The following is a 14,400-nucleotide window of genomic DNA, read 5'->3' as shown; positions in this document are numbered from 1 at the left end:
CCTTGGTCATTGTATTGCAGATGATATGAATGATGATGATGACATATACAGACAGTGTTATAAGTTATATGCACAGGCAAACACCATAGCACGTAAGTTTGGTTACTGTTCTACTCGGGTTAAAGTGGCTCTGTTCAAAGCTTACTGTACACCTCTCTATACAGCCCATCTGTGGTCTTCCTACAAAAAATCTACCATGCAGAAGTTACAAGTTGCCTACAATGATGCAATGAGAATTTTACTCAAAGTTCCCAGAGGAGGGAGTGCTAGTCAGATGTTTGTATCTGTAGGAGTAACCACACTGAAAGCACTTTTAAGACATTTGATATTTAAATTTATGCAACGTCTGGATGAGTCTACTAACAGTTTCATGGTGGCACTCTCAAATCCCTTAGTGAGTTGCTACAGGTACACATCCAGACTGAGAGTGCATTGGCTGAAATGTCTGCATGTATTTTAATTATTGTATTTGCTATTTTTTTTTTTTTTTCTTACTGACTGTTGTTTGTTTGTTTTTACCTGTCCTGTCTTGCGTGGCTTTTGGACATGAGTCTGGCAAATAAACTGAATTAAATTCAAAACGCTCAAAATGTTGGCAGAACAGGCATTTTGTACTCGCTACTTCAGTGTTTTATACAATTACATTTTATTATAAATGGCATACATTATTATTTCATTAATATCAGTTGTTAAATTAGCTTTTGCTATCTAAAGTTAATGGTAAACAGCAGATACAGTAACTAGATCAACAACTCAGCAACAGATATAATTACTTCACCCAAAATGGTTAGTTTGGGATGCAGCTCAGATAAGTATCATTATTTATTCCTTCTTTCAATACATTTTTAACAAGTTTAACAACGTTAATCACTCGATTTCTCAGCTTCCTCACCTGACCGTTACTGTTCAAATTATGCACGCTACAGTGTCACGCGCACTACTACGTTCGGATTTCTTAAAGGGGAAGCGTCACGACAATACCATTATAGATGTTTGTGTTTTTTATGAATTCTTAGTCACATGTAATACATTTTAACTTATTCGGATATTATATCAATTAAAATATTTTCCTTACTGTATTTTGATTTATATATATATATATATATATATATATATATATATATATATATATATATATATATATATATGTGTATATATATATATATATATATATATATATATATATATATATATATTTGTGTATATGTAGGCTGCATTTTTATGGTTACAAATACACACACACACATACACAGTGCTACTCTAAAAAAGTTAAGTTACTCTTAAAAAGTAATTAACAGAATCAAATAAGATCCTACAGGACAAAGTGAATTTCCATTTGAAAATCACAATGTCCAATACAAATCAATAAAAGATCACATGAAAAAATTAAATCCCATTAAATTAAACCCAATATCCAATAAGATTCTAAACATCAAATAAAATCCTACAGGACAAAGTGAAATTCCATTAAAATGAATCAGAATGTCCAAAAGGATTTTAAGAATCCAGTAGGATCCAATAGGACAAAGTGAAATTCCATTAAAATCAATCAGAATGTCCAATAGGATTTTAAGCATCCAGTAGAATCCAATAGGACAAAGTGAAATTCCAACAGGATTTTTTGACAAGGGATGTTTACATCACCACAAAGCCATCACAAAGCTCCTCCCTCCCGCATGCAATGGGTTGTGGGCAATATTAGCACTTAGAGTGTGCACTGATCTGCACTTCGAATTCTAACCGGAAATAGTAGACCATCCGGGTATCTTTGGAATACTCTTTTCAACATACTACGATTTGGGACGTACTAATTCTAGTTTCGCATACTATTTAGGACGGATAGTATGCGAATTGGGACTCAGCAAGGGTTTCATTGATCGCAGGTGGATAGATGAGCGGGGCGATCGCGGATTGGGCAGTGTGAAGAGAAGGAGGAGTATAAAGAGGGCCTCAGAAACTGCAGAGGGGGAGTTTTTTTTATTCTAGCCGATACGGCGAGTGAGTTGGAGTGTTTGGGCGAGTGCAGCGGAAAGAAGGCGGAGGATATTGTTGGCTGGGCGAAGACGGAGACAAGGGTTTGGCAGAAACAGAAACCGGGCTGAGTATATTGGGATGTCTACCTAACTGTGAAATGCTCTATGGACATGTGTAACAAATTCTGAGTGGTTGAAAACAGGAAGACTCACCGGAAGTATCGCCGAAGGAGGCCCTTTCGACAGCGATATCATTGACTTGATTGCAAATAAATGCACAGACACTATTTAAACTGAACGGAGATGACATAACTGAATTCAATGATGAACTGCCTTTAACTATCATTTTGCATTATTGAGACACTGTTTTCCAAATGAATGTTGTTCAGTGCTTTGACGCAATGTATTTTGTTTAAAGCACTATATAAATAAAGGTGATTGATTGATTGACAGGTCACGTGGCAGCAGGAGAAGTATCCAGGAGCTGGAAAGAAGAGGGAAAAGAGACCTCGTGTTAGTAACGGTGTGTGTACCCTAAACCATCGTACAGCATCATAATCCTCTAGAGTGAACTATCTGTGAGCCTTTTTGTGAGTTTGTGGCATAGTATGTGAGCGGCCCCACCGTGGAGGAGGATTGTGGGTGAGCCGGGACCAGTGAGCGAGAGAAGACGTTGGGGTGTCGTGGCGGCGACGTTTAAATCAGAATATTCGTTGCATCAGTGTCTCCACGATTTCCAGGACGAGTCTTTGGTCAGACGGGGTTTTGACCCTAAATTCACCAAGAGTGTGCGGAGTGCAGTGGGTGAGTCTTTGTCCTGTGCTGTGAGTGTATACACTTGAAAATTTCAGTGTTGTGCTGTGTTTGTGTCGTCAACAACCACCTTTCAGGCCCGACGAAATCCTGCGAAGGAAGTGAGTACTGAGGCGGGCGAAGAAAACATCTCCAATTATATGCCGTCGATGACATCCTGACCCTTCTTCCCCACGTGACGGTGGCGGGAAACAATTTCAAGTAAGAACAGTGTGGATACAGTGGGAAGTATTAACGGTGAGGAGTTGGCTGCTGTAGGAGGAAATCAGCTGTGCGTGTATTATTACCTGCTGTGGAGTTCTTCAAAAGTTCGCCCCTGTCTAGGTCTCTTGCCCTGTTGGTTGGAAGAAAGAGGGAAGTGTTCGACCCACCCAGTGTAGCACACCTCGGGTGAAACAACTTACCTGTGTGTGACACCAGCGGAGGCCGTGTTCGGCCCAACTCAACAGCAGCTTTCGATCCGCATCTCTATCAGCAGTTGGTTGAAGCCTCAGAAAAGGAATGCCTGATGTCTATTTCCTCAAAGGTCTGTGAGTTACATCACTTCCTGTTTCCCTGTATATTCACCGTAAGCTATTGCCCAAAGCTAAAGCCAGCATATTGTGTTGTACACTCGCCTGTATGCCCAAGTGAAGTCCCAGTTACCTTTGATGTACTTACCTTATGCCCAAAGCTAAAGCCAGCATATTGTGTTGTACACTCGCCTGTATGCCCAAGTAAAGTCCCAGTTACCTTTGATGTACTTACCTTATGCCCAAAGCTAAAGCCAGCATATTGTGTTGCAACTTGCCTGTATGCCCAAGTGAAGTCCCAGTTACCTTTGATGTACTTACCCTATGCCCAAAGCTAAAGCCAGCATATTGTGTTGCAACTTGCCTGTATGCCCAAGTGAAGTCCCAGTTACCTTTGATGTACTTACCTTATGCCCAAAGCTAAAGCCAGCATATTGTGTTGTACACTCACCTGTATGCCCACGTGAAGCCCCAGTTACATTTGATGTACTTACCTGATGCCCAAAGCTAAAGCCAGCATATTGCGTTGGACACTCGCCTGTATGCCCAAGTGAAGTCCCGTCGACCCGTCACTCAGGATACAGAAACCGCGGAAACCGCGGAAGGGGCGTGACTCACGACATCTGTGGTACGCTCCGACCTGTGACACTTACTAGTGCATATGCTAATTTAAACATGAAGAGGACTTCTTCTGACAGCCAGAAGCGGAAAAAAAAGTAAAAGAGGTGGTAACATCAGCGGCAAATGATGGAGATAAGACTGACTAAAAGATAATGACAAATAAATGGTTTTGTTAATTCCATTTTATTTTTGTTTAATTATTAAAACCAAATTTCACATTATCACTAAAATATCTTACGTCTGGTGAACATAATGACTGTTTATAATCATTGGACAGACCAAAGTTTTAAAAAATTTTTTTTATTGTTTTTCTCACCTGCGGTATTACTGCATCATCAGAGTATGGAAGACCGTTTCCGCTACTGTTGAGAAAAATACGATTCTGTAAGTCATAATAATGAAAAACCTTCTCATGTTTATGACTTAGTGTCTCGTTATTTACATTTATTCATTCATTTAACAGATGCTTTTATCCAAAGCGACTTACAGATGAAGACAGTGGACGCAATCAAAAACAACAAAAAGAGCAATGATATATAAGTGCTATAACAAGTCTCAGTTAGGTTAACACAGTACACATAGCATGGGATTTTACATAATATAATAAATACAAAGAAAACAGATAGAATAAAAAAAAGAATAGAGCAAGCTAGTTAGAGGTCTTTACACATACACATATATATATATAATTGCATAATAAATGAAAAGAAAAATAGAATACAAAAATATTAGAAAGGTAGTTAGATTTTTTAAGAATAGAATTAGAATATTGAGTCATAAAGTTAGAGGGTCAAATAAAGATGGAAGAGTGTTTTAAGCCGATTCTATGAGAAAACATTATTTTTTTACTTTTATTTATGAGAAACTTTCTTGTAATAATGATTTAATCCACAAAAAAAAAAAAAAAAGACTTGGCACATGGACAACACAAGAGTTATGGCACGCTAGCGAAATCTGTTAGTCAAAGCCATGCAAGAACACCCACAAACATTGCTTTTACTGTAATTTAAAAAGAGAAATGGAATTCTCTGAATGAGCCTCATCTTTTATTTTTCCAGGGGCATCCACTTCACCTTGGTTCGCCTCTGGGGCATGGGAGAGGACGAGCAAGGGGAAAGAGCACCAATTAAGCAAGAGAGAGACACATGTAGTGATATATAACCGTAGTCCTCTATGAGATCACCATATGAGTACCTGCATGTATAATTTAGTTTAGACAGTTATCAAGAATGTTTAGTGTCTGTGGTATGAAAATAATAATGTGAGACACTGGTGGAGTAACGAGTCTTTAGGGCCCGAGCAGTGCCCTCAAGAGTGAGAAGTTGCAATTTAGGGTCAGTGATATCTTTATCTTATTTGCTAAATATTTGTTTATTTGTTTAAATAGCAATATCTGGCAACACAGCATCGCCGGCACTTAAACTCACAGTCAGTGTTAATTTCGTTGACGAAGACTATGACGAAAAATATTCGTCAACTAACCTTTTTCACGGACGAAAACTAAATAAAAACTAAATAAAAAGTCAGATATGATGACGAAAAACGTGACAAAATATAACTGACACTTTAGTCAACGAATAAAAATGAGACGAAAATATATGGGAGGGACGAATGGAGAAGAGATCCAATCAGAGCGAATCTTTGAGTGTAGGTTGATCTATGCAGAAGCAGCCGAGCCATTTTAAAAAGCCGCGGCAAATGCAAGCGCAACAGCTAAACAAAGCAGCAGTTACACAGAAAAGAGAACAAAGATGAGTTTGCAGAAATTCGCACAGTTTCGAGGACGTTTTCATAACAGTTAAGTTGTTTACACAGGGAACTACACTGCAACCTTTTGAAATGCCATTGCGACCCAAATTTTTATGGGGCCGTAAATGTATCACTGATTATTTTTGTACCTACTTATGTGTAATGCTATGTTTTAATATGAGCATTTATTAAAACAGAAATGTGTATTTTAAGAATACGTTTTATAACGTGCTCCAAGCATTCAACACATCAAGTTGGCTTCAGCCCCGCGATGCGGGAAAGTTGAACTGAGCAGAGCAGCTGGTTACTCGCGTAACACTGAACCGAGCTCTCTTTCAGGACGTTTGCGTCCTCCTGCACCCTGAACGAACAAATACAAGTCGCATTTTAAATAAACATAAGAAAAAGAGCGAAAAGTGAAAGAGCTCAATTCAGCAGCGTGGTGTTCTGGTGTTCAGGGAGCAAGCAGAGACGCGTCTCAAAGTCTTCTTGCTTTTGTACCGACAACAAATACATACTAAATATGTCGAAATACCCGTCTTGGAAAGTGTGTTCGACAAAGTCGGTAGTTATGTCTTCAGTGAAAGTAAAGCGTTGGAAAGAAATCGCATGCGTATCTTTATAATGGATGCTTTTGTCTCTTAAAGTGACCGCGCCTAATTTACTAGCTCTGCTGTCAGTGTCTTTAATGTATGAAAATGAAAGTAAATCACTCACTGCTCTTGATTGAATTACTTTGTAGTTTTAACAAGAATTTATCCAAAGTCAATCCGAAAATCAGATAGAATAGATTATATTGTTTTACTAGTGACTAAAAAAAAAAAGTATTAGGGACCTGAGCATGTTTTGCTTAAGTGTTAATTTCTTTAATTTCTAATGCAACCTTTTCACACCACAGACTGAACCAAATTTAGCATTGCATCAGACATTATCAAGATGAATTTGTTGTTCTGACACAGTTTAACCCTGAGTTATTGTCATATTTTATTACCAATTTCTAAACTACAGCAAATAAACTGTGATATTGTAAGAAACGTTGAAGGTGTCTGAATACATTTTGGTTTGATTGTGTATTTTATTTTACAGTGAAGACTATGCAGTGCTATTTTAAATGAACAAAAACAAACTTAAAAAAATGTAAACTTTGTGTAAATAGCACAAATAAAGAAATAGAATGAACATACAATACAAATATAATATAGGTGGTTGTCTATTTCAATAATACTGTACTTCATCTTGAAAGAATGTCATATGCATTGCATATCATTCAGGACGAATGCATATCTTTTTCAGAGAGCATGTATATTTTTCATTGAGAGCAGGCCTTATGTTTATTTTATAAATACCATTCCATAACAGACTGATGGAAACATTTAGTCAAGTCAACTAAGTTGACTTTGTTCTACTAAAAAAAAACTAGACTAAGACTAAAAGACTTAAGACTAGACTAAGACTAAAACTCTTATGATATTTAGTCGACTAAAACTAGACTAAGACTAAAACATTTCAGATGACTAAAATGTGACTAAAACTAAATGGTGTGTTATTCAAAAGACTAAGACTAAATCCGAATTTGCTGTCAAAATTAACACTGCTTCACAGTTAACAAAAGAGCAAAACATTTCATGATATCATCTATTAGAAACCTGTTGGGGGTGGTACTACGTCCCTGAAATGAGTTTTTGCAGGGTGGAATGTCTGGATTACCATTATTGCAACTTTTGGCACTGCATGGTTTTGTACAGTGCTTTTGTAGTCATTTAGCATCAATTTTCTCAGCGATGTAATATAATTTAGAAAATGAGACAAACTGCAGATCCAGATCACTCCACAAATGCTCGTCTGACTGTTAGTGTTATTTTCAACTGATTTATGAACAAGAATGGAAAATGACTGCTCCACTTCACATTATTGTCCAATGAAATTTGAACTTCTTGAGCCATATCATGATTGGTTGGAGAATTATACATGACAAACGGACATTTATGAATTATGTAACATTCTAAAATGTATAATATATGGATTTTTAATTACATCAACACAATATGTTTGTTTATTGATGAAAATAAAAGTTTAAAAAAGCATTTTTTTCCCCTTCCGTCGCCTAACTCCCTTTTAAAAATACTTTGATATCAGTCAGTCAAGCATAAAACAGGCACAGCAATGCCTTAGATTGACAAATATGTAAAAATAGTTCCTGTACACATTGTCATGTTAATATCTGCTGGTTGGCTTCATCACGCTGTCTCCTCTCCACCAGTAAGCTTGTGTGTGGTGGGTGTTCTGGCGCGTTATGGCTGCCGTCGCATCATCCAGGTGGATGCTGCACACTGGTGGTGGATGAGGAGATACCCTCTGACAATGTAAAGCACTTTGAGTGCCTAGAAAAGCGCTATATACATTAATTATTATTATTATTATTATTATTATTATTAATTATAATTCAAATGCATTTTGTTTTATTGACCACAATATCATTGCTATTTGTCTGGGAGGGCCACTTTTGAATAATTTTGCTCACAGGCAGAGGATGGATGAGCAGAGTCACGTTGCCTCCTGCCACTGAACAAACATACACTCTTCTGAACACCATATTCAGAAATGAGCTCTTTCTGATACACACGTGTTGCAAACCTCACGTTGGTAATACAAACACAATGATGGTCGGGACTGTGTCCTGTCTGCTACATGATTATATATGGCATTTTGTGTACAACTGTACTAAGCAAATCTAGGGGCAAAAAAAAAAAAAAGCCTTTGTAAATAACATAATTTTTTTTTTTTTTATATAAGATTTAAACTCTTTCTAGGTTTGCATTTGCAAGGATTTTAAAGGTCGTTTTAGTTTAGGATGTAATGCTTTTATCATAATCGCTGCAATGACTCATCTTTAGATAGAAAACTGCAGGTGTATTTGTATTTATTTAAACAACATTGTTACTACGACTAGTTACCTTCCAGTTAACTATAGTCATGACCAAAAAAAATTAAAAAGATTTAAAGTTTACAACAAATGTATAGAAATAAAACATTATTCTGTTTTCACATACTGTAGTAGGGCTTTTGAGTGCATTGGTCGCCTGTAGTTTACAGTTATAATGTAAAACACAACGTAGAATCATCAAGCATAAAGGTTAAGAATCAGGTGAAGGCAGGTGACTTAAAAGGTTGGGTTCTTCAGCCAGAAGAATGGAGATGAATTTTTTTTTTACAGTGTCACTACCTTTACGCACTACGCTACAGATCTTCCTCATGCTGGCTTCACTGGTTGATGTCGGAAGTGTGATTTCAGTATATAATTCTTCATGAATTATTTGTTTCTGACGCAGTTTGTCTGCAATGGCATTCACATTCTTAATGTTTTTAATAAAGTCACACCAATTTTCATTAAAAAACTGGACTTTATCAAAGTTGACAGCTACTTGTGGTGACTTATGCTTTTGTCCAGTTTGAAACAAAGCTTTGCAAATTTTTGCAGTCCAGACTGATTTCTGATCATCCACTCGGCTAAGAGTCATATTGATGTCATCGGCCACAGAAAGTATGACCTCAAAAAAGTTTGGCTTGATGTCTCCTTTTATCTTGATCTCTTTGGGCTGGACAAAAGCACCAGGAACCTCAAGACTGTGTTGCTTATTCATCTGTAATGGGGTTTCAGGTCTTGAAAGACTGATTTGATTACTCGTTTTTTTCTCTCTTTTAATTTTTTTTTCAAAAACTGAATCTATTGGGAAAAAATACAGATGAAGGATGATGGGGTCTTTGTTTGTCATGAATATCAGTAGATCACAGTGCACTTTCACTGCTATCCCTAGTTTCATTAACACTGTTTTGGGAGAAAAATATGGTTGGAGTATTTTAGCATGGAAACGAGTCAACTCCACTGATTCTAAGGATATTCCATCTTCTTCAACACTGAGGACCTTTATATCATCTTTAAGAGAGGGATCTGACTCTGCTAAACAGATGTAATGAGGCAGATGGGCCTCCTCCAGTTTCCCTGAGATCACGGTCACATCAATCACAGGTCCAATTCTCTCACACTGAAGCCTCTCCAGCTCTGCACTGAGGAAATGTCCATCCACTGCATGGTACCGGAGAGTGACATCACCAGCACAGACCCATCGCATTCTGGTTCTCCTGCACTCAAATCGGCCCGCTGGAGTGCTGATCCAGAACTTTGAGCCTCCTTCATCTGTACAGACTGATGGCTCCACCTGAACCCACTGATCAGAATCACCAATGTGAACACAAGACTGACAGACTGGGAGTGGGTGAAGATTCAGTTCAGACGGTTCAGAGATGTCCAGCCTAGAGAACAGAGATGATAAATGAATAAAAGATAAACATACACAGCGATAAGATGATCTCACTTTTTCAGCTACACATTAAACTTTATATTTTATATACTTGCATCTGTAAATTTCAATAACAATAACCAAAGATTAGGTTTAGATTAAGGATTGTTTTGTTATATTTTGTTCTTTTCTTTGGCGCCACTTTTGTTTTTTTTTTTGTTTTTTTTCCCCCATTTATTGTTTGTTTGTTTATAATATCACATTGTACCAAGCGCACATTATTGTTGTTTAGTCTGGGTCCAGTGGCATTTTGGCTTGTTGTGAATAAAGGCCAGTTTATTTTTCCCTTTGAAAGAGTCTGTCATGTGCTCTTCAACCAAATCCCCACCTTCAGCAGTACCTTAATATATAAATTTTGCGGTGCATGCCGTAGACCCTTTTAAGTTCGTAACATCAAATGGGGGCTCGTCCGGGATATTTAAATTCTATAAAATATTTTCCTGAGATATTAATTACTGCTGGTGTGGATGGTGGAATATCCATGTTCAGTTTTTCATTTGAAGAGTTAGTGTTGTGCGAGGCAGTAACTAGTGTGTGGGGTCTAAAACGTTAGCTTCAGGAGTAAGTATGGCTGATTTTGATTTAGACACCTTTGTCAGTGCACCTATGGTTGAGCAGTTAAATAAATGTAGAAAAGATGAGTTGCTGCGTATCGCTGCTCATTATTAGATTGCTGTTTCAAGGCAGCGGCTAAAAAGAGAGATTAAGTCTACTGTGTCCCAAAGGTTGGTGGAAATAGGCCTGTGGAACTGAGTCTAGAGGAGGTGTTGTGCGGCTTAAAGTCTGCTTAGCGCGAGTCCAAATGGAGACGCGTGAACTGGAAGAAGACCGTCGGGCTGATATGGAGTTTCGACTTGAAGTCCGCTGACTCGAAATCGAGGTGGAGAAGCAGGTTAAACTGCGTGAACTTGAATTGAGTGCAACTAAGGTGACACCTGTTCCAATTGTGCAATCTTTACAGCCTGCTGTTGCTTCGGCGGGGGCTGGCTCGGTGGGGACCAACTTTGAGGTCAGTAGACATTTTCTCTTGGGCCGCAGTTTCGGGAAACAGAAGTTGACTCCTATTTTAGTGTGTTTGTACGGATTGCATCCACACTTCATTGGCCTAAAGTGGTTTGGTCTTTGCTGCTAAAGTGCAAGTTAACCGGTCAGGCTCAAGATGTTTGCGCTACGTTGTCCATAGAGGATAGCGTGAAATTATGAGGTAGTGAAAGCTGCAATTTTGCGTGCATATGAATTGGTGCCAGAAGCATATAGGCAACGGTTTAGAAGCCATAAGAAAAATTCCAGACAGACATTTGTTGAATTTGCGCGGGAGAAAGGCATTTTATTTGACAAGTGGTGTACTTCGAGTAAGGCAGATGATTTAAGAACCATGCGAGAATTAATTATTTTAGAAGAATTTAAAAACTGTATACCTGAGCGGGTTGTCGTTTATTTAAATGAGCAGAAAGTAACTTCTTTGTCTCAAGCTTCTGTCCTGGCAGATGAATTCACATTGACACATAAAAATGGTTCATTCCTGCACGTTCTGAGAAAGCTGTGTCTCTTCAAGTGAATTTGAGTAGTTTGTCATGACTGAAATCAGTTAACTTAAAGTCAAAGGAAGATCGAGAATGTTTTTATTGCAACAAACCTGGGGCATTTAATTGCTGATTGTTTTCTGTTGAAATGAAAACAGTTGAGTTATGTACCTACCACAGAAGTGCTGGATTTGTGAAACTGGTGGATTCTGTTAAAGTCAAACATAGTGATAAGCCTGATTCTAGCTATGCACCTCTTCTGATGGAAGGGTTAATTTTCGTTACTGGGAATTCTTCGGAACAGATAAGAGTTAAAATGCTGCGTGATACTGGGGCAAAGCAGCCTTTTATTAGTGCAGAAGTACTGCCATTTTCTAAACATACTTTCTGTGACAGTAATGTACTAGTACAGGGCATAGAGATGGGTCTCATTAAAGTTCCGTTTCATCAGATTCACCTAGAATCAGAGCTGTGTACAGGCTTTGTGAAAGTAGCCGTTCGTGAACGATTGCCTGTGAATAGGGTAGAATTCATCCTTGGCAATGATTTAGCCGGTGGGAAAACATGCCTTTGTTGGAAGTTTTTGATAATCTAGTTGCATCAGATCAGCCTGATGAACTGTTGAGGTTTTATCCTGAGACTTTTCCAGTTTGTGTGGTTACGCGGGCTCAGGCTTCTAAGAAAAATACCGTGGATGATTTGGCTACATCCTTTATGGCACCTGTTTTTATCAGTGAACAGCTGATGAGAGTAAAACTGTAGAAAAATCACTTGTTCAGAGTTCCTTGATTATAAATCTGTGTTTGACGTGCAAGATAATTATTTCTTCCCAAAAGGAGGATAAAAGCCTTCAAAAGTGTTTTGTTGCTGCTGTTTCTTCAAAGACTGCTCAAGAGATAAAAGCTATATATTATGTGGAGAACGACTTAAATGGTGCCGTGATATTGCAGATTATTTTGAATGGGGTAGTGTGTATCAGATTTTGATTCCTTCCTGTTACCAACAGCAAGTTCTATCTTTAGCTCATGATCACAATTTGGCGGGGGTATCTAGGAATTAAGAAAACTTATCAGCGAATTTTGAGACATTTCTTTTGGAGATTAAAAACTGATGTCACACAATTTTGTCGCACTTGCCACACCTGTCAGATCACGGGCAAACCGAATCAAAACCGGCCCTTTGCCTAAGTCTAAGACCGGTAACCAGTTTTTATTGACTGTAATGTGTACTGTGACCAGATTCCCGGAGGTAATTCCATTGAGGAAGATTACAGCGCCTGTTGTAACTAGAGCACTGGCGAAGTTTTTTTCTAGGTTTGGTTTATCAAAAATTGTGCAGACAGATCAAGGCACTAGTTTTCCTTCAAAGATCTTTTCTCAAGTGTTGTCCAGTTAAAATATTTCCCACACGGTCGCAAGTGCCTATCATGCTGATAGCCAGGGGGCGCTTGAGCGTTCCACCAAATGCTGAAGGCAATGCTCAGAAAGTACTTTATGGATACGGGTAAGGAATGGGACGAGGGTGTAGCATTAATTTTGTTTGCGATTAGAGAAGCAGTTCAGGAAAGACTTGTATTCAGTCCTGCTGAATTAGTATTCCGACACACTGTCAGAGGACCCTTGAAAATGCTCAAGGAGAATCTGTTGTCTGTTTTTGAGCGTCTTGAGAAAGCGTTGCTTACCTTAAATCTAGCTAAATGTGAATTTGGGCAGGCCACTATCACATATCTTGGGAGGGAAGTCGTTCAAGTTCAAGTGCGCCAATTAGAAGCCAAAGTTACCGCTATAGTAGAGTTCCCTGCTCCCACCACCCGATGTGAACTACGTCGATTTTTAGGGATGGCTGGCTATTATCGTGGTTTCTGTAAAAACTTTTAGACGATTGCGCACCAGCTGACTTCACTTCTTAGTCCATCATGAACGTTTTTATGGTCTGATGAATGTCGGCATGCTTTCATCTCGATCAAAGGTCTTCTGTGTAATGCACCTGTTTTAGCCACACCAGACTGTGATTCTGCTTTTAGACTCGATTTGGACGCGAGTGCCATTGGTGCTGGAGCGGTGTTAATTCAGGAAGGTAAAGATGGTATTGTTCATCATATCTGTTATTTCTCACGGAAGTTCAACAGACATCAGTGAATTTTTCGACGATTGAGAAGGAGGCACTTGCACTTTTAATGGCCCTCCAATATGTATAATCTGAATCAACGATTGATGCGCTGGTCCCTGATTGTACAGGGTTATAATCTGGTAATCAAACATAAGAAAGGCATCGAAAATGTGAAAGATGATGCACTATTAAGAGTTGCTTATTGCGGGATTTGATAACTGTTTGAACAACTATATGTTTGATCTATTCCATATAGTTGGTTCTTAAGGGGGGATTTATTACGCTCCATGTGTATTTTGTTTTCATTGATCTGTGCACGTTGGTGTATTGAGCACGTGTCGTTTGTTGTGCTTCATTATATCGAGCATCACGTTAGTTCAGTCAGGTCATGTTAGTCATGCTTGCATCAGCTGACAGTTAGCTGTTCCTGACGTGTACCAATCCAGTCTCGACACCTATCACCTGCGGTCTATTTAAATTCCCATTATTCAGTGTCTCTCCATCGCATTGCTGCTTGCAATTACCTCCCTCCTCCAACCCCAACTCCCCCAGCTGAACCTGTAATCTGATCTAACTTGTTCTTTCTTTACAGTGTCTTCATTGGAAGCATTCTCGATCACTTTTTTTTACAACTCATGTAATTGTGAATTGTAATTATGTATGCTTATAATGGTTCTGACTCACTTTCCTCAGAGAACAACTCACTTTCCTCAATCAGCGAACGACTCACATTCCTCAGCGA

The 14,400-nt window shown here is 38.5% G+C and overlaps 1 protein-coding gene across 9 annotated transcripts in view; it reads right to left on the bottom strand.

The window, feature by feature from the left end:
- Positions 1 to 8,696: 8,696 nt before the first annotated feature.
- LOC128017684 (NACHT, LRR and PYD domains-containing protein 1a) overlaps positions 8,697 to 14,400 on the bottom strand; it is a 105,777-nt gene continuing 100,073 nt past the window's right edge. For all 9 annotated transcript variants that reach the window (XM_052603118.1, XM_052603122.1, XM_052603121.1 and 6 more), the window contains one exon: positions 8,697 to 9,979. In XM_052603118.1, coding sequence (XP_052459078.1) covers positions 8,803 to 9,979 — 1,177 coding nt within the window. In that variant the 3' untranslated portion in view covers positions 8,697 to 8,802. The remainder of the gene's footprint in view (positions 9,980 to 14,400) is intronic.

The sequence above is a fragment of the Carassius gibelio genome, chromosome A7 (assembly GCF_023724105.1).
Source record: "Carassius gibelio isolate Cgi1373 ecotype wild population from Czech Republic chromosome A7, carGib1.2-hapl.c, whole genome shotgun sequence".
Classification (NCBI taxonomy): Eukaryota; Metazoa; Chordata; class Actinopteri; order Cypriniformes; family Cyprinidae; genus Carassius; species Carassius gibelio.
The sequence above is the reverse complement of the archived record's forward strand: the minus strand, read 5'-3'. Positions and strand labels throughout refer to the sequence as shown.